At 38.2% G+C, this 25,767-nt stretch overlaps 2 protein-coding genes across 3 annotated transcripts in view; one reads left to right on the plus strand and one right to left on the minus strand.

Moving 5' to 3' along the window:
* Positions 1-782: 782 nt before the first annotated feature.
* On the minus strand, positions 783-1,472 carry Cldn25 (claudin 25). The gene has a single exon (XM_046465245.1). The coding sequence runs from the start codon at positions 1,470-1,472 to the stop codon at positions 783-785; it is 690 nt and encodes a 229-aa protein (XP_046321201.1).
* Positions 1,473-6,909: 5,437 nt separating this feature from the next.
* Zw10 (zw10 kinetochore protein) overlaps positions 6,910-25,767 on the plus strand; it is a 35,175-nt gene continuing 16,317 nt past the window's right edge. Inside the window, exons 1-9 of one of the 2 annotated variants that reach the window (XM_046465409.2) lie at positions 6,912-7,097; positions 8,838-8,972; positions 14,448-14,549; positions 14,923-15,000; positions 15,155-15,314; positions 16,753-16,905; positions 17,279-17,470; positions 22,485-22,648; positions 23,519-23,701. In XM_046465409.2, coding sequence (XP_046321365.1) covers positions 6,993-7,097; positions 8,838-8,972; positions 14,448-14,549; positions 14,923-15,000; positions 15,155-15,314; positions 16,753-16,905; positions 17,279-17,470; positions 22,485-22,648; positions 23,519-23,701 — 1,272 coding nt within the window. In that variant the 5' untranslated portion in view covers positions 6,912-6,992. Of the gene's footprint in view, positions 7,098-8,837; positions 8,973-14,447; positions 14,550-14,922; positions 15,001-15,154; positions 15,315-16,752; positions 16,906-17,278; positions 17,471-22,484; positions 22,649-23,518; positions 23,702-25,767 lie in introns of both variants that reach the window. The other variant, XM_046465419.2, reaches the window with a different exon arrangement.

Genomic DNA, 25,767 nt, shown 5'->3' on the forward strand with positions numbered 1-25,767 from the left:
TATCCTGTGAAACTGGAAGTATTCAGACCCACAGCCAGAAAGCAGAAGGCCCAACAGTCCCAGCCCAGGGGAGGCTACCATCTCCCCTCTAGGATATTAAGAATCTATAAGACAGCAAAAGTCTATTGTGAATATCCCTTTTAAACTGTGCCCTGAGAAAGATTTTTATCCTAAGGTGCTATATGGGTCAAAAATTTATTTTTCTTTGTCAAAGCACTTTTGTCATCTTTTCAAACTATATACACGTGCCTCTTCACACTAGGTTTTTCTGTGATGGATGTAACTTTGTAATATATTTTCTTTAGTAATAAAAGGATCAAACATATAATTAATGAATTTGAAAGCATAGTTTTTGGTACCGTGGATTGAAGCCTGGGGCACTTTACCATTGAGCCACATCCCCAGCCCTTTTTGAGATAGGATCTCTCTAAATTGTTGAGAGCCTGGTTAAGTTGCTGAAGCTGGCCTCAAAGTTGTAATCCTCCTGCTTCAGGATCCCAAATTGCTGGGATAACAGGCATATGCCATTGTGCTCTGTTGAAAGCACTTTCATATAAATAAACTCTCAAAATGAGATAAACATGTTTGTTAGACACTGTACCTTTAATTTTTCATTCTGAAATGAAGATCACTGTATCACCAAGATAATCAAGTTCTCAACAGATGGGATGGCAACCTTCCCCCAAAAGTAGGTGAGCAAAAAAGAAGTGATAAAGGATAAGGAAGAGAAGGGTTTCTACTGACATTTCTTTATTGCAGAGATTCCTTGGCAGACGCCAGTCCTAGATGAGCAGGTTCATAGGTCTTGGGGTGAGGTGGAAGGAGCCATCAAATTCCTCTGGTAGAGTGCAGGATGGTGGGGCTGTGGGATGGGCCATCCACGGAGAAGGCACATCTTCTTTTCCCAGGCACACGGAGAAGATGAGGATTAGTCCACCAAGAGCCAGGAAAATACCAGCAGCCCAGCCCAGGTAGAGGGCATCTCCAAACTCCCACCGTGGTACAATCTCAGGGATACTGTCATCCCAGAAGTCTCGGATTGTGGCGTAGGCCACCCAGGAGACTGGAAAAAGGGTAGTGGCTGAAGCTGATGCTTCCAAGGATCCTCCCAAGAGGCATAGCCGCCTCTTAAATATCCAATGTATCCTGTGAAACTGGAAGCATTCAGACCCACAGCCAGAAAGCAGAAGGCCCAACAGTCCCAGCCCATGGGAGGCTACCATGAGGATGCGGGATACCTGGAGCTCTTGGGGCAGAGACAAGAAGGACTCAAAGCCTTTGCACACCATGCCAACTTCCTCCTGATTCACACAGGCCTCCCAAAGCCCCATAATCCAGGTCTCCATTTCGTTCAATTCCAGATTGAGAGTCTTCCACTGGGGCAGGATTGTGGTGACACAGGAGCAGACCCAGCCAAGGAAAGAGAGAAGCAGTCCCCCAAGCTGGACTCTCCCACGGAAACTCCAGGCCATAGTTGTTTCCTCTCCAGAGGCAGAGGAGTATGAGTGCCTCAGGGACTCCTTGGCAGGGACTATTTTTAGGAGACTTGGGGTGGAAAGTCTTGCACATTTGTAGAGGGTTCCTGTATTAGTTTTCTAGGCAGCAGCTGAGGCAGGTGTCAGGAACTTGGCAATGTTTGGGTTTAGGGGGTGTGTCCAAGATAGGATGTAGGTGTGGATTCTGGCGGAGGGTCTCATGAAAGGTAAAAAGCCATATGGCAAGCCATCAATAGTTCATAAACTTAAAATCACTCCCCATTTCTGAGATCTCAAGAAAAATGTTCTGGGGATATACATTGATTTAATCTTTTTTGGAAGGCAATAGGACTTCATGTTTTATAGTTTTAAATATGTGCAAACTTTGATCCAGCACCCTATCTCTAGGAATTTATCTAGTTTTTTTGGTGAACATATACAAATAATTATGAAATGTCTGTTGAAAGGTTGTTAATAATGGTAAATTTTAATACCAGGCAGTCATTTTAAAGTGATGCTATAAAAGAGATTTTAATGACATGAAAAGGATTTTTAATGTTGTTGTTGTTGTTGTTTTTCTTTATTTTACACATTTTAATTAAATGGATATTTTGTGATTAAGAAAACTTGTAACATAGGTTTCTGTAGTGCTAACAATTGCTTTTTATAATTGGCTTGGTCTCTCAGCACCAGCAACTCCATGGAAGTCCATCTGGTGGCATCACTGTGTTTTTTTGTTTGTTTGTTTGTTTTTATTTAAAAAATATTTTTTCATTTTTTCTTTTTAGTTATATATGACTGCAGAATGTATTTCGACATATCACCCATTCATGTTGTTAACTGAGGAAAACAGATGACCAATAGTATATAATCATACAGAATGCAATTTCATTTTTATAAAAAGGGTATATGTGTATATGTAAGACACATGATATGTATGTGTGTGTTTATCAGATAAAAAGTTAACCCTGCTTATATTGATAGTAGGATTATGGATAGCTTTTTATTTATTTGTGCTTTTCTATGTATTATTTAATGAATTTATCATTTAATTTTTTTTTGTACTAGTGATTGAACCCAGGGGCACTTAACCACTGAGTCACATTCCCAGCCCTTCTTATCTATTTATTTATTTATTTTTGGTACTGGTGATTGAACTCAGGAGCTCATGACCACTGAGCCATTATACCTGACTCATTTAATATTTTTGTAAACAGAAAGCCCACAAATATTGTCATTTAAAAAAATTAGAATTTTCCTAGTTCAAGTTACCTACCTAGACACACCTGAAGGGAAGTGCTTCCTTCCCAGGGGGCTGCAGCTGCAGCTGCTCCTGCTAGGAAGGCTGCTATAAACAGATGGTAATCATACCAGCTTCCATTCTTGCTTGTTGTTGCTGCCAAGTAGCAGGATTGAAGAGGAAAGGAAATAATATGCATTTACTCAGTTTGACTAAATGCCAGACTTAGGTCTGGATGCTTTATCTGTATTTCATTTTCACACTGCCACCATATAGCCTCATTAGATAACTGCAAATTCTGGTTAGCAGGCAATAAGATACCACACCTGAAGCAGAGGGCTTGGACTTTGGAAGTTTCATGTTCTTGTCTCCAGTTGCAGTGGTGATTTTTCTGCCCTTCCCCTGCCTACTGGTGAAACAGCATGTTGGTGTTAGTCTTTATGGCAAAACAGAAGAAAACCAGGATTTATTTTACTGAAGTCACAAATGTCTGACCAATTGTGTTTCCCTCATGGTTTAGCCTACTTCACACAATACACTAAATATGGAGTGAAAGCACAGGTGTGGGCAGCCAGCAGAGTGAAAGCACCTCATGAGAAAGGAAGGTTTTGACTTTTCCTAACTGAGGCCTTGAGGTAGTCTGGTATGCCAGTGATTGTCAATGGCCCAGGGGAGGGAGGCAAGCAGCAGCATCTGGAGTGCTCTTTTTTATGTTTTCATAAAATTTAAAACATATGCAAAAGTAGAAAAATGGATAAATCCCATATCTTACCCAGCCTCAAAAATTATCTGCTCTTAACAGTTTTGTTTCATCCATATTCACACTCTTCCCCACCAAAGAATTGTATGTGTATGGTGCTAGGGATTGAACTCAGGGTCTCATGTATGCTCTGCAAGCACTCTACCACTAAGCTATATCTCCAGCCCCCAAAGTGACTATTTTGAAATACATAGTATGTCTTTTCAAATTTTAGCCTCCTTCTGTTGTTTTTTTAATAACATGTGCAAACTTGGAAATGTTCTCTGCTTGTACTATTCATGGCAAGAGTTGTTTGATACTTTCCTTCCATAATACAGATAAGTCACATATGTGTGAACCATGATAGATTGGGAGGAATCCTAACATTGCTCCTGATTTTTCTGCTGTTTTCTGATGATCTGTGAAAATTTGTGAATAAGGAGACCTATAAACCCATGATAAACGTGAACTAGTAAGAAGTCAGTGTGTTAGATCTTCACCACTGTGACAAATACATGAGGAAACAACTTAGATGAGGAAAGATTTTGGCTCATCATTTCAGGCCATGATTGGCTGGCTCCATTGCTTTGGCCTGAGGTGAGGCAGAATTTCATGGTAAAAGGATGTGGTGGAGAAAGGCTATTCAGTAGTGGCACCCAGGAAGGAGATGGAGAGAGAAGGAGAGAACAGGGACAAGATACAGTCCCTGGGGGCATGCCCAAGGACTTACTCTTTTCCTAGGTCCCACCTCTTACACTTTTCATGACTTCCCAATAGTCCATTCAGCTATCAATGGATTAACCCACTGATGGGGCCAGAGCCCCATTGATCCAGTTATTTCCAAAAGTCCCACTTCAAAACTTTGCTGCATTGGGGACCAAGACTTGAACACATGAATCTTTGGGGGACACTTTGTATCCCAAACCATAACAGTAAGGTGACAGAAAAAAAACCCCATTCATTTATTATTATTATTTTTTATTTATTCAAGCATTCATTTATTCCTGCATACACTGATGGTGCATAGCAATCCTTATCCATTCTGTGTGCTTTTTGTTCTTCCTCTGGCTCTGGCTTCTTTTCTTTGGACTCTGAAAAAGTCTTCACCTTTAAGTGGTCTTTATACCTGAGGAGAGGCATGAACTTATGCTGTTGTTTGTAGGTCTATATTGATTGGTCTCCTGAAAGAAGATCAGAGAACCTCAACTGCAAAGTAGCGCTTATTTGGATTCTCAAAGCTTCCTCCTTTCTGTAAAATTCCCTGATTCATCCAGACTGGGTACTCTTCCTTCAATATTTCCTCTGCCTTTTGCACCTTGCTAAGGGGTAGTAAGACTGAACCTAATTTTGTATATTATTTTATATTCTTTTTCTTAAGGAGTCCTCCCCCTCCCTGCAACTGTATAAGATTTAGGTTCCAGGAAATCTGGATCCATCCCTTCATATACCTTCAAAATAGTAAATATCATATTTTCCTCTGATTATTTATTCATGGTTTTTGGATTTCCATACTTAGCACAGTGTTTGCCACATAGTAACTGCTCAATAAATACGCAATACAAGTTTTCAGAAATTTTATCTGTAGGTCTTTCTATGTCATTGGGCATTTATTATTAGTGACATTAAGAATTCAAAGTAAGGCCAGGCCTGGTGGAGCACACCTGTAATCCCAGCAGCTCAGGAGGCTGAGGCAGGAGGATTTAGAGTTCAAATCCAGCTTCAGCAACAGCAAAGCGCTAAGCAACTCAGTGAAACCCTGTCTCTAAATAAAATACAAAATAGGGCTAGGGATGTGGCTCGGTGGCCGAAAGCCTGAGTTCAATTCCCAGTACCAAAAAAAAAAAAAAAAAAAAAAAAGAATTCAAATTAAGGCATACAAGTCTACTAAAAGGAAGCTGATTGGCCCATCCCAAGATATTACATCTGTCCTTCAGCAACTTTTCTCAATCCAGGTTACCTTTCCTTTGCATACAGGACAGAAAACTGCCCTTGCTTCACTAGGATAAGCAAATTGTCCCACAGACACATAAAATTGGCAGGAATCCTAGAGTCAGTGCCTACTTGAGGTTAGCTCTCCTAAGATATCTTTTTTTTTTTTCCCAAGAAGGATAACATTTTAATCCAACAGTACGTGTTTATTGTTGAAAACATGGAAAGAGAATAACACTATAAGCCCACCACCCAGAGAAATAATTTACTGCTACACACACACACACACACACACACACATATATATATATATATATATCTGTATCAAATTTTTTTATAACTTTATTTATTTATTTATATGTGGTGCTGAGGATCGAACCCAGGGCCTTGCACATGCGAGGTGAGCACTCTACCGCTGAGCCATAACCCCAGCCTCTCAATTTTTTTTTTCGGGGGGGGGGGGTTGGTACAGGGAATTGCATCCAGGGGTGGTCTGCCAATGAACTCTATCCCGGCACTTTTTATTTTTTTGAGACAGGGTCTCACTAAGTTTGCCCAGGTTGGCCTCAAATTTGGGACCCTCTTTTCTCAGTCTCCCCACTCGCTGGAATTACAGGCATGCTTCACTGCCACCGCGCCCGTCTTCAATATTTTTTAAAAAAGAACTCATTTACACACATAGTATAATGTGAAAGAACATCCTCCAGTATGCAATAATCAATACTCAACTTCCAGTCTGAAACTTAATTTTCAAAAGCTTTTAATAAAATTGATTTGCAATCTCTGATAGAAAGCGTTAACTATCAGCTATGGCGCATGCATGCCAGTATTTCCAGAGACTGGGGAGGGTAAGGCAGGTTTGAGGCCAGTCTCGGCAACTTAGACTTCCGTTCCAAAAAAAAAAAAAAAAAAAAAAAAAAAATGGCCAGGCGTGTGGCTCAGCAGTGAAGCGCCCCTGGGTCCAATCTCCATCACTACCAAAACAAAAAACAAAACACAGTGAAGTATCTTGTTCTAGTGCACAAAGACTGGAGTTATTTATACCTAAGTAATTATAATTTTGTAATGTGTCACACAAATGCAATATAATGCGCATAGATACAATATAAACTACAAATGCCGAGGACAATTGCAAAATATCCTTTTATTTATAATGAGGCGACTCCACTTCCACGCACCGCTCCAGGGGGCACTGAAAGGGAATATCTGACGAGAAGGATCAAGATGGGCTCCTGGGGTCTTCCCGCTAGATTATTTCACCTCTAAACGTTGTGAAGTTGAGGAAGGTTCACTTGACTGGTTTAGATTAAAAAAAAAAAAAAATCATTTCGTCAAGGAAAAAAGCGGCGGGAAGCGACCAAGCGTTTGAATGCAGCTGAGGAGGAAACCGCGTCAGCTCAGTTTTCCAATTCCGGAATGCCGCGGAAGCCCCGCCCGGGGCGACGCGGGGCCTGCTGGGAGCTGTAGTGTGGCTCGCGCTGGCTCGCCGCGCCCGGGGCCCCACCAGACTGCGTTTCCCGGCAGGCCGCGCGCGGAGGCTGCCGGCGGGAGTGGAGTGCCGCGGTGGCTGTGAGAAAGTGACCCGTCGGCCTTGGTTCCGGTGTTAGCGATGGCTTCCTTCGTGACGGAGGTTTTGGCTCATTCGGGGAGCCTGGAGAAGGAGGATCTCGGCACCCGGATCAGCCGCCTGACCCGGAGGGTGGAGGAGATCAAGGTGAGTGGGGGCTGGCGCCTTCTGACCCGAAAGGGGCGCCGGGTGGATGTTTAGGGACAAGAGAGGAGCCGGACAGACAGCAGGTGTCTCCGAAGTGGGGCAAACCGGGGAGGTCCGGCTGGGGGAGTTGCGTGGGAGGAGAGGCGTGTGGGTTGGGGAGAGCGCTCCGACGGGAGTCCGGGGCGGCCCGGCGTAGAGGAGGACTGGGACTGCGGGAGGGAGGGGTGGTGTTTGGCGAGGGTCAGGGAGTGGTTAGGCTGGGGACGGGTGCACCCGGGGGAAGGAGCTGGGGAAGACCAGCACAGCGGGAGGTGGAGCTGGAAGCGCCAAGAGGGAGCGTCTGAGATGGACAGAGGACCAGACCAGTCACCCATCTGTGAGTGTTCCATCTCCTCCACCCAGTCTTCCATTTGTGGGTGGAAATAATAGCTTTGGGAGGATTGCGTCGTCCTCCTCCCTGAAATTTCTTTTTGAACTCTGAATATGTTTTTAAAACTGTTCTTCATCCCCAAATACTTGAGGCCGTGCTGAAGGTTATGCCATTATTATACATGGACCTGCCGCTTCTGGCCACACAGTCTCATTTTCTACTGATATTACCTTGCCAGTATTGGCCCACATCTTCAGTGACTTTCATTAAAACTTTTATGTACCTGCTTAAGTCTAGACTAAGGGAACAAGTTCGGCACACACCACAAAGTCAAAAGATAGATCGCTTCTTAACAACTCTTGATCATACAAAAGTGGTTTCTGAAATTTTAAGTATACCTATCACTGACATTTCCATTACATGATTTTGGGGATTTTCAACACTGTTTAATGTTATGGAAAGGGCCTATTTAAGCTACCTTATGACACTCAAGACTCCTACCTTTCTAGACCTAAGCTACATTTCCTTTGACTAGTTTTTTTTATCATCTTAAGTCTTAAACCAATTGAAATTAATTTCTATGGTCCATTCAGGCCCAATTTGTTTTTTCTAGTTCCCAGATTTTGCTCATATTATTTACGTCTATCTTTCTGCCATTTTTCAATGTATTCTACCCATTTTTCATTTTCCATCTCAAATTAATCTCCTGCATTAAAAATAACCTCATTTTATCCCAGAGGTGATTTTTCTCATTTGTTTTTCTGGAGGATTTTGTGACTATTACATTTCAGTCATTTTTTTTTGGTTACTGCAGTGTATAGAATCTTTCCTAGCAAAAAAGGAATTTGTTAAAAGCATATTTATTTTTGTATTGTCCAAAGCATTAAATAATTCAATGCAGGGTAAATTGTTTATAAAGATAATCTCGATTAAAGGAGATAATGAAGCTCATTATTTTGGGTTTTGAGAGTAGGCCTTAAAATTTCATAGGCTAGAAGATAAAAATAGATTGAGGTATACATATAATTGATTTCATTTATCCATTTACTTTTCTATTAGATATCTGATTAAAATTGGTGGATACAGTCTGATATATTCAATATGAGAACTTCTGGCTTCACCTTTCTTTTTTCCAGCATTTGTACAATTTTTGGACACTGTTGATATTTGGTAATGTGCGGGCCACTTAAAGGTGGGAGAAATATGTTTTTGAAAGAAGCTCATTAGCTTGGAGGGAAGGTGAATGCTGTGAGTTAACTGTTAAGAAAACTCCCACATGCAAGATGACTCTTAGAAAATGAGCTATGTATTGTTAGCAGAGTTAGTTCCCTACTCATCTCCCTGTTTATGATTTTTTTTTAATATTATAGGGTGAGGTATGCAATATGATCAGCAAGAAGTACAGTGAATTTCTGCCTAGTATGCAGAGTGCACAGGACCTTGTTACCCAGGTGGATAAACTATCTGATGATATTGACCTGCTGAAATCCAGAATAGAGAGTGAGGTAAGAATAGTTTGTTTTTAGCAATTTTGGGGGGGCACTGGGGATTGAACTCAGGGATGCTTAACCACTGAGCCACATTCCCAGCTCTGTTTTGTATTTTATTTATAGACAGCGTCTCAGTCAGTTGCTTAGTGCCTCGCTGTTGCTGAGGCTAGCTGAGGCTAGTTTTAAGCGCGAGATTCTCCTGCCTCAGCCGCTGGTGAGGCTGGAGGAATCACAAGCATGAACCACTGTGCCTATGTTTTGTCAATTTAAAAAAATTTTTGCAGTATTGGGGATTGAACTCTGGGCCTTGCATGTGCTAGGCAGGTGCTCTACCATTGAACCATATATCTCTACTTTCCTAGAATAGTTTTTTTTTTGGGTAGGTTTATAAGGAGGCAATTCAGCTTCCTGATTTCTAAGATAACTTAGTTCCACACAACTCTTCTTCCTTCCTACCATCCCTCTCTTCTTGCCCCCTTCCTTTCTTCCATCCTTCCTTCCTGTACTGGGGATTGAACCCAGGTATGCTTTACTATTGAGTTACATAGCCAGCCCTTTTTATTGCTTATTTTGAGGCGGGGTCTCACTAAGTTGCTTAGGACCTCACTCAGTTGCTGAGGCTGGCCTTGAACTTGTGATCCTCCTATGTCAGCCTCCTGAGTCAGTAGGAATACAGGTGTGTGTCACGTGCCTGGCATTATACAGCTTTTCAAGACATCACTTTCCTTATTGGTAAATGGAAGGTAAACCAAATGATTATAGGCGAATTGAAACATTTTGTAAAATAATAAACTTTTTTTTTTTTGTACTGGGAATTGAATACAGGTGTGCTTAACTACTGAGCCATATCCACAGCCCTATCTGTCATCTATTTATTTATTTATTTTTCAAGGGAGCCATCTTATTTTATTGATCCCCCCCCCCACCAATTTCTAAACTCTTCAGGTAATTAAGCTCTAGGGTTCATGGCTCTGGAACATGCTGTGAACATTGTATTAACCCCCATGATGAACCTGATTTTTTTTAAATTTTTTTTTTAGTTGTCAATGGACCTTTAATTTATTTACTTATATGTGGTGCTGAGAATTGAACCCAGTGCCTCACACATGGTAGGTAAGCACTCTATCACTGAGCCACAACCCCCCCAGTGAACCTGATTTTTACTATTTTGCTCTCGTTGAAATGTTACCCCCTGTACCCCTGTCCCCTGTTGGTAGTAATTCTCCTCTGTGGTTGAATTCTAATGTAGAGATGTTACGGTTTCAGAGGTCTTAGTGCATAGACAGCCAGCTCCATACTTTTGGGCCCAAGGTGAGGTAGAACATCAAGGTAGAAGGGCGTGGCAAAAGAAGGAAGCTCAGGACATGACAATCAGAAAGTAGAGAGAACTTATTTATTTATTTTGAGACAGAGTCTCACAAGTTGCTTCGGGGCCTTGCTAAGTTGCTGAGGTTGGCCTCTAGCTTGTGGTCCCCTGCTTTAGTCTCCCAAGCTGCTTGGATTACAGGTGTGTGCCACCACAGCCAGAACATGCATCTTTTTTTTTTTTTTTTTTTGTAGTTGTTGTAAATGGACAGAATGCCTTTATTTTATTTGTTTATTTTTATGTGGTGCCGAGGATTGAACCCAGAGCCTCACTCATGTTAGGGAAGCCCTCTTCCCTGAGCTACAGCCCAGCCCCACATGCGTGTTTTATTTTTATTTATTTATTTATTTTTAATTTTTTTTTAAAGGGGGGGGTGGGGAGAGAGAATTTTAATATTTATTTTTTTTAGTTTTCGGCGGACACAACATCTTTGTTTGTATGTGGTGCTAAGGATCGAACCCCGGCTGCACACATGCCAGGCGAGCGTGCTACCGCTTGAGCCTGATCCCCAGCCCACATGCGTGTTTTAATGGCCAGTATTCTCTTAGATTTGTATCTGGCCTCAACACTTTGAAGCTTCAGCACAGTCTTCCTTGTCTTTGGCTGTCTCTTGGAAAGTTGGTTTGGTTTGCCTACCATAGTCACTCTACTTGCTGCCATCAAGCTACTTTCCTTGAGCAAACAGGATCTGTGCCCTTCTTGTACAGTATCAATTTGTGGGCCTAGTGCTTAAAATAATTCTTATGTAGAGTCTGGCAGATTTTAGAAATGTTTACCATGTTTGCTGGGGTCCTGTCATCATTCTAGTAAGCAGGAGTAAATATAAGCAGGCCAATTTGGAAACAAATATCTGCTTTAACAATGAATCCCTCTATTATGTATAATTATAATGCATCAAGAAAAATAATAATTATAAAACTTTTTAAAGTATACTTTTTAAAGTATTTATTTGCTCATATATTATCTCACCAGGATTTTTTTCCCTGCAGTTTTCTTTTAGAAACAATAAGCATTATAGCTGGGGGCAGTGGTGCACACCTGTAATCCCATTAGCTCTGGAGGCTGAGGCAGAAGGATTGTAATTCAAAGCCAGCCTTAACAACTTAAAGAGTTCCTAAGGAACTTAGTGAGACCCTGTCTCAAATAGAAATTAAAAAGGCTGGGAATGTGGCTTAGTGGTTAAGTACCCCTGGGTTCAATTCCAGTACCTAAATAAATAAATAAATAATATAGCATTTGGAAGAAAACATGCTGATACTAGATATTTAAACAAAATCTAACCTCAAGTGTCTCTATAAAATAATTTCTCAGGGATCTTGATACCAAAATCATGATGTTGAGGTATTGTCTAAGTCTTTATCATCAAGAAGAAACAGGACACTGTTTCCTGTGTGATAGTTATTAAAGAACAAATGTTTTCTTCTAAAGTTCTATGTAGAACTTGACTCACAAATGAGAAAACTGTTGGTTACATAGAAAGTCTGTTAGAAGCCCTAACAATCACTCGTGATCATTTTAATCATCCTAATTAGTGTTTTTAATAAAAATAAATCAGGGCACAGTGGCTGACACCCATAATCCCAGTGACTCAGGAGGCCTAGTCAGGAGGATTGCAGTTTAAAGCTAACCTTTGCAACTTAGTGAGAACCTGTCTTAAAATAATATAAAAAAGGCTTGGGGCTATAGCTTAGTGGTAAAGCACCCCTGGATTCAATCACCAGCACTGCTCACCCCAGATCTGTTACTTTACAACCATGGCACATTTGAAAGAATATTCCCAGAGTGTATTTGTACTTCATTGATTATTTGTTCAGTGAGTCAGTAATGCAATGTTAGACCATGCTGTTAGAAGTGAAGTATCTTAGTCAGGCATGGTGGTGGACATCTGTAATCCCAGTGACGTGGAAGACTAAGGCAGTAAGATTACAAGTTTGAGGCCAGTCTCAGTATCTTAGATCTTGTCCCAAAAAGGGCTGAGGATGTAACTGCCCAGCAATTCAACTGCCCCACTCAACCCCTAGTACCAAAAAGCGAAAAAAGATGGAGTGACTAAAAGAAGACATTAATGGGGGGCTCTGTGTACCTTTTATGGGCAGATTATAGCTGGTGAAATGTGTTCGTTTCTGATTGTTGTAATTTGAAAGATGGTTGGTCTGGATGAGAAGGTTCTGAACACTACCATTGAAGAACAATGAAAGAAGCAAGAAACTGAAGATAGTAAGCCTTAGGAAGAGACATTTTTAATATTTAAACCCCCATCATATGGGAAAAAGATACATATTTAGGGCTTAAGAAGGAGAATTAAATTTAGTAAGTAAATGTTGCAAAGAAAAATTGTTCAGATATTTGGCGTAATTATCAAGTACCTGCAAGGTGTAAGAAACTGTGATCATTGCTAATGAGATTGTTTTTATTTCACAGATAAGTCTCAGATATAGATGAGTAAAATAGTGTAATGCAGTAGTAAATAGGAGTAATCTAGTTAGACGAGATGTAGCCAAGAATGGCTTCCCACCCGAAATAGTCTCCAAACCAAGGCCTGAATATTATGTGGTTAGGCCACAAGGGAAGGCATAAGGAATTTTAGGTAGGCATAAGGAATAACATTGCAGAGGTATGGAGGTAATGAAGAGTTGTCACTTTTGAGGGCTGCAAATATTCCATATGACCGATGTTTATGAACTGCATTGGAAGGGATGTGAGAAGAGATTAGAAAGGTAAGCAAGTACTTTGTATTAGGTTAGTAGTATGGATGGCATCGTCAAAGCCATGGAGGAATTTAAGATTTGAATTTTAGGAGTCCCATTCAGCATGCAGTTTGAAGAAAGTACTTGAGGGAAATGAGCTTGGGAAATGGGAAAGCAGAGTGTTAGATGCTGTTAAAATAATTCAGGAAAAATAGTTTGTTGATCTAAAGTCATTAGTAAGGGAGATGAGAAAAATGGACAAATCTTGGTGACGTTTAAGATTTAGGATCTTTGGGATATATTGATATGGCAAGTGAAGGCAAGGTTCAGGGGTTAAGAATAATTGGGGAACTAGCTCAGTGATATACCATTCACTGAAATAGAGAATATAGAGAAAGAGTAGGTGTTTGTTGAAGATTTGGGATGTTTAAATTTAAGGTACCTGAAGGATGTCCAGATGGACTTGCACAGTTAGATTGTATTAAAATGAAGGCTAGAGTATTATAAAAAAATGAAAGAAAGAAAAAAAGACTTTGAAATGCAATGACTCAAACAAGGTATATTAAAAAAAATGATATTAGTTTAGGTTAGCAAACTTATTCTACAGCCTAAGGTCTGGCTACCCTAGTATAGTCTATGCCAACATAGATAATTTTTTATTTTATTTTGAGAGAGATTCTCTCTAGTTTGCCCAGGCTAAATTCAAACTTGTAATCAGCTTGCCTTAATCTCCTGAGCTTCTGGGGTTATAGGTGTGCACTATCGTCCCCAAGATTAAAAAAGAAAAAAAAAAAAAAGCAATCTTTCTAATAGTTAAAACTCTTCAGTTACAGATATCACTTTGGCAACTGGGAATACCTTACTAGTAATTTTAAGTGGATGAAATCTGCTGAAAGATAACTGTTTAAGAATAGAAAATCTCATGAGGAAGTTGTGTTGATAGGGTACTTTACCACTGAACTTCATCCTCACTGTTTGTATTTTTTATTTTTGAAACAAAGTCTCACTGTGTTGGTTAAGACCTTGCTAAGTTGCTGAGGCTGATCTTGAACTTGCAGTCCTCCTGCCTCAGCCTCCCTAGTTGCTGGGATTACAGGCATGCACCACTGGGATCATGTGGCATGGGTATTCTTACACAGGATAAAGGTTTGGACTAAGTGGACCTCTAAGTTCTCTTTCAATACCTTCTGTGATTTTACTGCAATTGAGACTAGTATTTAAATTTCAACATGAATTATATTGACCTACTAGCTTATTGATTAGCTGTAAAGGTTTTATTTCTTAGGTATGGTATAGCTTAAAAGTTTGTTTGTTTTTTAAACTAGAGAGATTATTTTTATTTTTAAAAATAATTTGCTAATATTATTGATTACAAAATAACTTTTTCCTTGAATGACATCTGCCACTAAAAGTACTTATTTTGTATGTATGAATTAGGTCCGTCGTGATCTTCATGTATCGACTGCTGAATTTTCAGACTTGAAACAACAGTTGGAAAGAGACTCAGTAGTCCTGAGTTTGCTTAAACAGCTACAAGAGGTTGGTAAACTCAGCTCAAATGTTAATGTTTTGATGGTGAGAAAGTAATTTTTTTCCAGTTCTCATTGTTCAGTGCATATTTCCTGACCAAAATTTTTTTTCGTATTTTATTTTATGGGTTCAGTTGGGATTGAACCTGGAAGTGCTTTACCACTGAGCTACATCCCTAGTTCTTTTTACTTTTTGAGACAGGGTCTCACTAAGTTGCCACAGCTGGCCTCAATCTCATGATCCTCCTGTCTCAGTCTCCCAAGTCACTGGGATTCTAGGCAAGCACCTTTGTGCCCTGCTTTTTTCATATTTTTAAAAAACAGACTTGAAATACTAGGGCGTATACAATAAAATACTTCATAACTTGGACTTCTCTTTTCAGTTTTCTACTGCTATTGAAGAATATAATTGTGCGTTAACAGAGAAGAAATATGTCATTGCTGCTCAGCACCTGGAAGAGGTACTAAAAGCTTTCTGTAAAACATAACCAATTAGTGCTATCCTTGTTCTTAGTATACGTTGTGTTCTGTGTATTCTTTATTATTATACAAATATATTCTTAATTTCTCTGAGTCCAGGTGGAGTATTTAACAATGCTTCCATTTCACTACCAGGCACAGAAATGTTTGAAGTTATTAAAATCCAGAAAATGCTTTGATTTAAAAATATTGAAATCTCTCAGCATGGAGCTCACAATACAGAAACAGAACATACTTTATCACCTTGGAGAAGAGTGGCAGAAGTTGATTGTATGGAAGTTCCCATCATCAAAAGGTGCTTCTGACCTCAGGTGGACTGCTTTGCTTAATCTGCCAGAACCAGTTTGAACTCTGAATATTTTGTATTGGAAGATGAAGTTTCAGTTATTAGTCCCCCAAGTCTATGTTGAAACCTTATGATAAACAAGGAGTCCCTAAAGTGACCTCACTTTACTTTCCTTCCACCTTTTTTTCTTTCCCCTTCTGTAGGAAAGAGAGGATGGATGATTAGTGGTTAAGGTCTACATGGTAAGGGTGGGGTGGAGAAGGAGGTAGTAGTTTGAGACCATGCGAAGTTTCTTATAGCCTCATAGAATGTACCTGTATCAACAGAACTAATCCCAGCAGTTGTCTTGGATGGAAAGCTTAAGGAAACCATTTAGCCATTCTCTCTTGCTGAGGAAAGAAGGCAGGAGGGGCAGAGCAAGAGGGATTATGGGTAGAAGATGGGTTTGGCTCAGTTCTTTTTCAGTTCTTGGGGGAAATATGAGTATTTTGAAGGAAGTAATTTTGGAAAACAATTTTGGATTCTGCTTACAAGTAGGCTGAAGAGAAGATGGCAGGTGTGTTGGGCTTTTTGTCACAATATTACAACTTGTTTGGCAGGTGTATCTTTTTTTAGTTGTAGATGGACACAGTAACTTTGTTTTTACAATTTTTTTTGTAGTTATAGATGGACAGCATACCTTTATTTTATTTATTTTTATGTGGTGCTGAGGATCAAACCCAGTGCTTCACATGTGTGAGCCAAATGCTTTGCCCCTGAGCTACGATCCTAGCCCAATAACTTTGTTTTATTTATTTATTTTTATGTGGTGCTGAGGATCAAACCCATTGCTTCACAGGTGCGAGGCAAGTGCTTTGCCACTGAGATACAACCCCAGCCCAGGCAGATATATCTCTTGTTAAAAAAAAGCACACAGAAGCCAGGTGCAGTGGCTCACACCTGTAATCCCAGTGGCTTGGGAGGCTGAGGCAGGAGGATCATGAGTTCAAAGCCAGCCACAGCAAAAGTGAAGTGCTAAGCAACTCAGTGAGACCCTGTTTCTAAATAAAATACAAAATAGGACTGGGGATGTGGTTCAGTGGTCAAGTGCCCCTGAGTTCAAGCCCTGGTACCAAAATAAAAGAACATAGAAAAGGAGGTCTATAGAACTAGGAACTCATTTTTTGTCCTTTGCTTTCAGTTTGTCATTCAGTATATATTTAGTAAGCATTTCTTTTAGGCAGTCATCTTTTACAATTAATTTGTTTCTCTGGACATACCAAAAAAACCATTTCCTGTTTTAAAGTGATGCCAGTGACATGCATGTCATAATTAATATTTGGTTGTATTAAAATATATTGTAATGAAACTACATGCTTAGAAATCTCAGTGGAGAATAGGCTCTGAGGAGTAGAAGTGAGATTGTGTATTGCTCAAGCAACTGATATTTTTTTCCCTTTATTCTTAGATACCAGCAGTTTAAAATCTTGCCTGCAAACAGAACTTCATTTGTGTACTGAACAATCCCAGAAAGAGGAGAAGACCCTTATGCCATCCATGAGTTCTGTCTTGTTGGCATTTTCTATCCTTGGAGAACTACACACTAAGCTTAAATCATTCGGTAAAGCATATGGTTTGTTTCATTCATATTAAAGGCACAGGAGGCCTAGTGTTAAAAGGATGACAAGATTATAAAGTATATTCTGGAGAATATTTATGACAGTGTTTTGCCTCATGATTCATCAAAAGGAGAAAAAGGGCTTGTATTTTTTCTTTTTTCCTTTAGAAAAAACATAGTTTCTATTTACTTATTTTGTTTTTTAAAATCAGAAAATTTCAGTGGGAATACTTGTAGTGCACAAAGTCATAGTATATGTATTTTGGTTGTGAGGATGAACTATATAGATAATAGATTTTTTTTTTTTTTTTTTTTTGCACGTTTACTCTTTAGAAGTTTCCTCATGATTTTTGGTGAATATTCATATGATTTTTAGGTCAGATGCTGCTGAAGTATATCCTTAGGCCTTTGGCATCTTGCCCATCCCTTTATGCAGTGATAGAAAGCCAGCCTAATATAGTTATTGTTCGTTTCGAATCTCTCGTGTCTGACTTGGAACATCCATCACCATCTGAAGTTTTTGAAAAGATCCGACTCGTGCTAGAAGTGCTTCAGAAACAGCTTCTAGGTGTGTATCCCCAAAATAGTGCTTTTATACTTTGGAAAAACAAATATTGTTTTATAAAGTAAATATTATGTTATTTTAAAGTTGAAATGCCTGTAATGTGAATGAAGGGAGGATCAGAAGTAAGTGATGCCAAAGGAACAAAGTAATTACCTTCTTATTTCTTGCCTACTTTGCATTTCTTCCCTGCTCTATATTGACAAGTCTTGTCATCAGTGGTACCACCAGATTCTGTATTTGTAATTTAGTTAAATGCCAGGATCTAATTTTCTTACTGAACTTCTAGTAACATTACATTTTGGGAATCTTGCATTAATTACAGGAGGAGATATTAACTAAATGTTTTACAAGTTTCAGTGGGAAAATCCCATTAATCTGATGTAAACAAACAAACTGGGTTTAACATAAAAAATAAGTTACATTTCAGCTTAGCCTATTGGTTAGATGTTTATTCACATTAGGAATAACCAGTTTCTGTGTTGCTTTGAATCAGTTTATTTTATTTATCATCCTATTAGAAATAAAGTTTTCTTTGGTGTTTTATTTTATTACTGTTGTTTTTTTTAAAATCAATTTGACTTATCTTCATTTTGCTTTTCTCATTGTCTTGTTGAATAGTTTAGCCAACATTCTGACTCTGGAGAAAATTAAAAAGTGCTGTAGCTGGGCATGGTGGCACATGCCTATAATCTCAGTGACTCTAGAGGCTGAGGCAACAGGATCATAAGTTTGAAGCCAGCCTGGGCAACTTAGTGAGACTCTTATCTCAATATAAAAGGAGAAAATAAGTAAATAAATAAAAGGACTGGGGATGTGGGGATGTGGTGATGTGGGAGTATGGCTCAGAGGTAGAATGCTCCTGTGTTCAACCCCAAGGTGTGTGTGTGCGCGCGCGCGCGCACACACACACACACACACACACACACAATGCTATTGTTTTTAGGCTTTCCGGACACTCATATACTGTTTAGTTATATATATGTAATTCGTTTGTAAAGCAAGAAAGTCTTTGTATGGTTTATATTGTTGTTTTGCAATACTAGGGATTGAACCCAGAGACACTCTACCATTGAGAAAATCTCTATCTTCACTCACCTTTTTTTAAAAAATTTGAGAATGTTCTTGTCATGGTGCCCAGGCTGGTCTCAAACTTGTAGTCCTCCTGCCTCAGACTTCTGAGTAGCGCCATCACACCTGGCTTCTTTTGTAAAGTTTTGTCAGGAAGAAATAAAAAAAAAAATCCTAAGCCTTATATAAGCTGCAATACTGCAAGGTAGTTTTCTTGTTCCTAGGTTCTTTACTTGGGGAAAAATGCAATTTAAGATTTATTTGCCTGGTACGATAGTGCACATCTTTAATTCCAGTGACTTAGGAGGCTGGGACAGGAGGATTGCAAGTTTGAGGCCAACTTCAGCAATTTAACAGGCTGTCTCTCAAAAATAAAAAATTAAAAGTGTTGAGGATGAAGCTGAGTGGTGAAATGCCCCTGGGTTCATTCCCCTGGTACCATAAAACAAAAACAACTTTTTTATTAGATATAAACAGAGTTTTAAAGCACCCCAGAATTGGAAAGAATCAGAGCCGATTAAATCCAGATATCTCTGATGCTTTACTCTCCTCTTTATGATTCCCTCAGTTGGTCTGATAGTACCCTGAGCATCTTTAGTGAGAGGAAGCTCACTTCCTTTTGAGGTATTCCATTCTGCTTTGAGGGCAACTCTGAGTACCTGGAAGTGTTCTGTTTTGTTTTTTAAAATCTGTACATCACCCATCTGTACTAAATACTATTACCCAAAGGCAAATTTAATTTTCAGGGTAGTTCTTTAAAAATTTGTTCAAAATATGTTTCCCTGTAGTATCTGCTTTACTGAATGTTATTTATTTTACATGGAACCATCCAGATCAGGTCTTATTCCTGTGATATAAGTTGGATTTTCATATTCTTTACAATACATCTACATCTTATTACCAATATAAACATTTTTAGTTTTTTTTTAATTACATAGTTTTAAGTTGGCCTTATCATTATTTCTCTTCTGTTGTTGGCAGGTTTGGTTTTTCCTAAAGCCTCTTTCCTTGTTTTGTGGCCTTCTAGCTGTGCCTCACATGACATTTTCTCAGTGTGCTCCCATCTCTGGTGTGTCTCTTTCTTATTAAGGACACCAGTAATATTGAATCAGGAATTTACCATAATGACCTAATTTAACCTTCATTACTCCTTTAAAGACCCTAAACTCCAAATACTGTACATTGGGTGTTAGGACTTCAAAATATGAATTTTGTGGGGACAGTTCAGTCCTTGGAAAGTCTTTGTGTATTTATATATAAGTTGGAAAATTTACATATACTTTATTTATATATAATGTGATATCAGTAGCAAAACAAGTACATTGCCATTTTGTATTTTAGATTATTTGAGTGTTTGGCAAGCATTCCTTTTCTTTTAAGAAAATATTGAAGATAATAGTGCAATAAATCTTTCTAAATCTCTTGCAAACTTAACTAATAAGCATTAAAGAGCATAGGATCTGTTTCTTTCGACATTTCCATAAACCAGGGATAATTTATAATCTTTGCATATTTATAAACTGAATGATTTTAACAGCTATATTTGTTACATGGTTCATATAGTCTGTTTCAGAATAAAACTTCCAACACAAATATTTATCATGCAGTGGAATGAAATAATAAGGAAATCATCAGTATCTTATTTTAAGATTCCAGTAAATCTGGATATTTTTTTTAACCCAACATGGCACTGGAACACTGTTGTGATAGAAACTAATTTTTTCATGTCTAACTGAAATTTTTCTTTGACAAATGTGAAAGATTTAAAAAATATATGCCATAAGATTGATGTTGGCTGTGAATTGACAGCATTTCTCTGTATATTTGGAAGTCCTTTTAGACAAAATGTTATCTATAAAGTATCATCTAAAGCTAAAGAAAAGTATTTGCATTTTTTCACAAATTGAATCAGTTGATCTTTGATATTATTAGAAAGATTTTATGTTTTATGGGCAATATTTTATGCTGGCTTAATTAAAAATCTTTCATGCCGGGCATGGTGGCGCACGCCTGAGGCAGGAGGATCACGAGTTCAAAGCCAGCCTCAACAAAAGTGAGGTACTAAGCAACTCATTGGGATCTGTCTCTAAATAAAATACAAAATGGGGCTGGGGATGTAGCCCAGTGGTTGAGTGCCCCCAACTTCAATCCCTGGTATTCCCTCCCCCCAAAAAAATCTTAGGTTTTATTTGGAGGTTCTGGGGATTGAATCCAGGGCCTTGTGCATGTGAGACAAGCACTTTTATCAATTGAGCTATATCCCTAGCCCCTCTTTCACGTGTTTGAAAATATATTTCCTCATAATTAAAGAAGAAAACTTAAATAATAGTTTCTTTTGTCATTTCTTCATCTGAAAATTATTTTCTTTTGGCATAAGAATCCAAGTCGTTTTGTAACTGGCCAAAGTTAAAAAGTTTAGATCTTGGTAAAAATCACATTTTTTTGTTGATCCTTATGATTTTAAATGACTAATTTTGCTGAAAATGTTCCTTAAGATTGTTCACTTTAAGCCAAGCATGAGGATGTACGGCTCTAATCGTAGTGAGTTGGGGGCTGAGGCAAGAGGATCACAAGTTTTAAGACCAGCCTAAGCAACTTAGTGGAACCCTGTTTCAAAATAAAAAGTAAAAAGGGCTGGGAATGGGGGCTGGGGATGTGGCTCAAGCGGTAGCGCGCTCGCCTGGCATGCGTGCGGCCTGGGTTCGATCCTCAGCACCACATACAAAGATGTTGTGTCCGCCGAAAACTTAAAAAATAAATATTAAAAAATTCTCTCTCTCTCTCACTCTCTCTTTAAAAAAAAAAAAAGGGCTAGGGATGTAGCTGAGTGGTAAAGTGCTCCCAGGTTCAAGCCCCAGTACTAAAAAAAAAAAAAAAAAAGGTACAGACTATTCCATTACTACAAGGCTCCCTGTTCCATTTGAAAACTTGAATTTAAATTAATTAAAGTTTTTTTAAAAAATTAGTTCCTCAGTAATATTAGCCATATTTCAAGTGCTCAGTAGCAAATTGTGACTGGTTATTAGTGTATTGGACAGTGTAGGCCTAAACTTTAGATATAACAAAGTATTGAAGGTAATATGGTCATCTTCTAAGATTTTTATTTCTTAAGGTCTTTCTTGACAAGTCAGAACTAGATCCAAAATAGCTGCTCCCATTTATTGTTCCTCTGCCTTTTGTACTGTCTCAAAAGCCAATATTCTTAAGTATTATTTATTATTTTTCGGTTCTGGGGATTGAATTCAGGGGTACTTAATCACTGAGCCATATCCCCAGTCCTTTTTATTTTTCATTTTGAGACAGGGTCTTGCTAAGTTGCTTAGGGCCTCATTAAGTTGCTGAGGCTGGTCTCAAACTTGCAATCTTCCTGACTCAGCCTCTTGAGTTGCTAGGATTGTAGATGTACACCACCACACCTGGCAATTAATAGGATATTTTAAATATAACATTTTCAAAATGTGTTGGATAACACTACCATGAGATAATTATAGAGGAGGCATTGAAATATGTTTAGTAGACTAGATGTAACTTTAAAGTATTTGTTGATAATTTATTTAAGGTAAACAGATCCTATGCAGAGATGAAAAAGTATGTTTATTCATTAGTAAAGTGGGATTTTACTCTAGTTTTAATTTTTGAGTGCAGATCTTCTGTTTGTCATATAATTAGATCAGTAGCTTAAAAGTAGGTGATTACAATGTAGATGGCTTGTACCTTTTTAAAGAGTATAAGCAGTGATTTAGTACACAAAATTCAGTTGAGCAGTGAAAATAAAAATCATAATTGTATGTCATGTATTGTACAACATAGTTGAGATGGCATAGAGTTATCTGGACTGTTTTCTTTCCCATCATCTTAAAATGAAAGATTTGTGGAAAACTAGGCAGCTTAAGAATATTTGAGGATTGTAAATGGTTTCTCATTTAAAACCTTTTTCTTTTGAATTTAGATTTGCCTCTTGACACTGACTTAGAAATTGAAAAACCATCTACGATCATATTGGCTGAGATGCTTGGTGATGTAATCTGGGAGGATTTGTCTGAGTGTCTCATCAAAAACTGCTTGGTTTATTCTATCCCAACAAATAGCAGCAAGCTACAGCAATATGAAGAGGTAAAGAGCAGAGATATTATAGAAGGTTTTGGGACACTATTGTTTGCTGTTGGCTTTGTTTTTATTTTCAGATCTTTTATTCTTTGGTTATATCTTGAAAAAAATTATAAATACAGAGTAGAAACAAATTTTCTATAACTCAGTTTCTTTTCTGACTTCTTGCCTCTTTGAGGAAGTATGTTTTCTTATTTAAGTGTATTTTTAAAGTTTTTTTTTTTTTATACTTGTTTCACTTATAGTAGGTTTTTTTGTGACACTTGTTGGCTTGTTTTTAGTGTTTCCCTGAATTAAAAAAGGTGTATTTATTTTAAAGATTTTTACACCTTTACCAGAGTCAAATTTCTGTTGAAGATATTCTTCCTAATAGATTTAAGACTGGAAAACTATATATTTTTAAACCTGGTGACTGATGGTTTGCTTTAAGACCTAAATGACCATTTGGTTCTTATTTTTTCTGTGTGTTGGGTTTGAAATTTTAACATTGAAATGGAATATTTGTACAGTTGACTCTTTGTATCTATGGTTTCTGCATCCATGGATTCAACCAACTACAGATCGAAAATGTTTGGAAAAAATTTCGATTGCTACTGAATATGTACAAACTTTTCTTCTTGTTATTATTCCCTAAATACAGTATAGCCGTTATTTACATAGCATTTATGTTGTATTGTTGTAAGTAATCTAGAGATGACTTAAAGTATACAGGAGGATGTGTGTGGGTTATATGCAAATACTGTTCCCTTTTTATATATGGGACTTTAATGTCAACAGAATTTAGTATCTGATAAGGGTCCTGGAACCAATCTCCCACACATACTGAGGGATGACTACATATAATTCTTTTCTTTTTCTTATGCTTTCTTCTTCCAGATCATACAGTCCACTGAAGAATTTGAAAATGCCCTAAAGGAGATGAAATTTTTAAAAGGAGATTCTACTGATTTGCTGAAATATGCTCGTAATATCAATTCTCATTTTGCTAACAAAAAGTGCCAGGATGTGATTGTGGCAGCTAGAAACCTGATGACCTCTGAAATCCACAACACTGTGAAGGTACCAGGGTTGTACTACATTATATTTAGGAATCAGCTCATTTTTGAGACACTGTGGTAATGTGGAAGAGAGTAAGTATGATAGTTGCTGGGCTTATGGAGGCAAATTATTAATCTTTGGAGTGTGAGTTTTATTCTCTTTAATGTAGTCCTGATATCTACTTCTTCATCAGGAATTGTGAGGTCCAGAAAGATAATGCATTTGAAAGTGTTGTATAAACCGAAAAAGCCTACATAAATGTAATGGATTAGTTTTGTTGAAATTAGTAGATTATTATTTCAGGGTTAAGTTCACAGCTTTGTGACATATATACTTAGACTTTATTATGTTCAGAGGTTGTATTCTATTGTGAAAATGATGACTTTATCTCTTAAACTAATAGAGGGGAACTAGTTTTGAAGATAAGAAGTAAAACAGTTAAAACATTAGAATAAGCCTGGCATGTGTGAGGTACTGCGTTCAATTCTCGGCACCACATACAAATAAGTAAGTAAGTAAATAAATAAAATAAAGGCCCATTAACAACTTTTAAAAAAACGTATATATATAAAAATTAAAAATTTATATTTTTTATATAAATATTAAAAACATTAGGGTTTAAGTAATTAATTGCAAGGGCAGTGGACTAATTTATTTACAGTAAGAGTAATTTATTCCTTTGGCCTTAGATACTTCTATGCATTTTTTGTTTGTTTTTATATAAAATAATATTTGTTAAATGCAAGTTATTACTTGATTTAAGACAGACTGAGGCAATTCCTTAATAAAAGATTCTCAGCCATTTTTCTGCTGAAGGGGACTGGGTTTGTTATTAATCCCTTCTTTGCCATGCTACATTTTCTGGTACCCTGTTCTCATGTTTGTTTCAGTGAACTATTTAATTAGCCATATGAAGTCCACAGATGTTAACACATTTTCAGGTAATTTTGTTATGAGAACTGAAAACTATTCAGTGCTAGTAACTGTGCTGTGGGTTTCTTTTAAAATAAATAGTACCTGATTATGTCATTCTTACCAAAATTCAGCGGCTTTCCATCTAATTTAGAAAAAGACCCACTTACTTTCCAGTGGCCTACAAGGCCTTATGTGATCCATGTCTTCTCTGACTCCATCTCTCTTTTTTTTTTTTTTTTGGTATGGGGTATTGAACTCAGGGGCACTCCACACTGAGCCACATCCCCAGCCCCTTTTTCCAGAGACAGATTCTCACTGAGTTGCTTAGCACTTGCTTTTTGCTGAAGCTGTCTTTGAACTTGCTATCCTCCTGCTTCAGCCTCCCAAGGATTGCAGGTGTGTGCTACCACACCTGGTTAACTCCATCTGTTATGCATTTTTCTTTCACTGTTCCAGGCACTTGGATTCATAGGGATGCTTGAATGTGCCAGGTCTCTACTTGGTGGCAGAATTTTTGAATTTCCTGTTCCCTCTGCTTGTAACATTTTTATTGGAGATACCCACATGACTTTTCTATTTTTTTGGGGGGGGATAGCGGGGGTACCAGAGATTGAACTCAGGGGCACTCAACCTCTGAACCACATCCCCAGCTCTATTTTGTATTTTATTTAGAGACAGAGTCTCATGGTGTGGCATAGCGCCTACTGTTGCGGAGGCTGGCTTTGACTCTTGATCCTCCTGCTTCAGCCTCCTGAGCTGCTGGGATTACAGGAGTGTACCATCATGCCTGTCATGACTTTTCTATTAAAGTCCTTCCTGACCCCACTATTTTTTTTGAGGGGGAGCTACTGAGTATTAAACCCCAGGGCCTTGTGCATAATAGACAAGTGCTGTACCACTGAGCTTTATCCCCAGCCCTTTTTGAGATAGGGTCTCACTAAGTTGCCCAGAGATTCTTGAAGTTGTGATCTTCCTACCTAATCCTGAGTAGTTGGGATTGTAGACATGGACATGCATTAGCACACCCAGCTCTAACTCGTTTTTTAATAATTATCACTGCCACCTATTTCCTAAGCCCTTTTCTTGCTTTGTTTTTCTTCATGTTACATTACAGCCAGTATTTTGTATATTTATTATTTGTCCCTTTCTAAGAAGTATGTTTCATGAGAGAC

The sequence above is a fragment of the Marmota monax genome, unplaced genomic scaffold (assembly GCF_021218885.2).
Source record: "Marmota monax isolate L192 unplaced genomic scaffold, Marmota_monax_Labrador192_F-V1.1 WCK01_AAM20220418_F8-fsc00045, whole genome shotgun sequence".
Taxonomy (NCBI): domain Eukaryota; kingdom Metazoa; phylum Chordata; class Mammalia; order Rodentia; family Sciuridae; genus Marmota; species Marmota monax.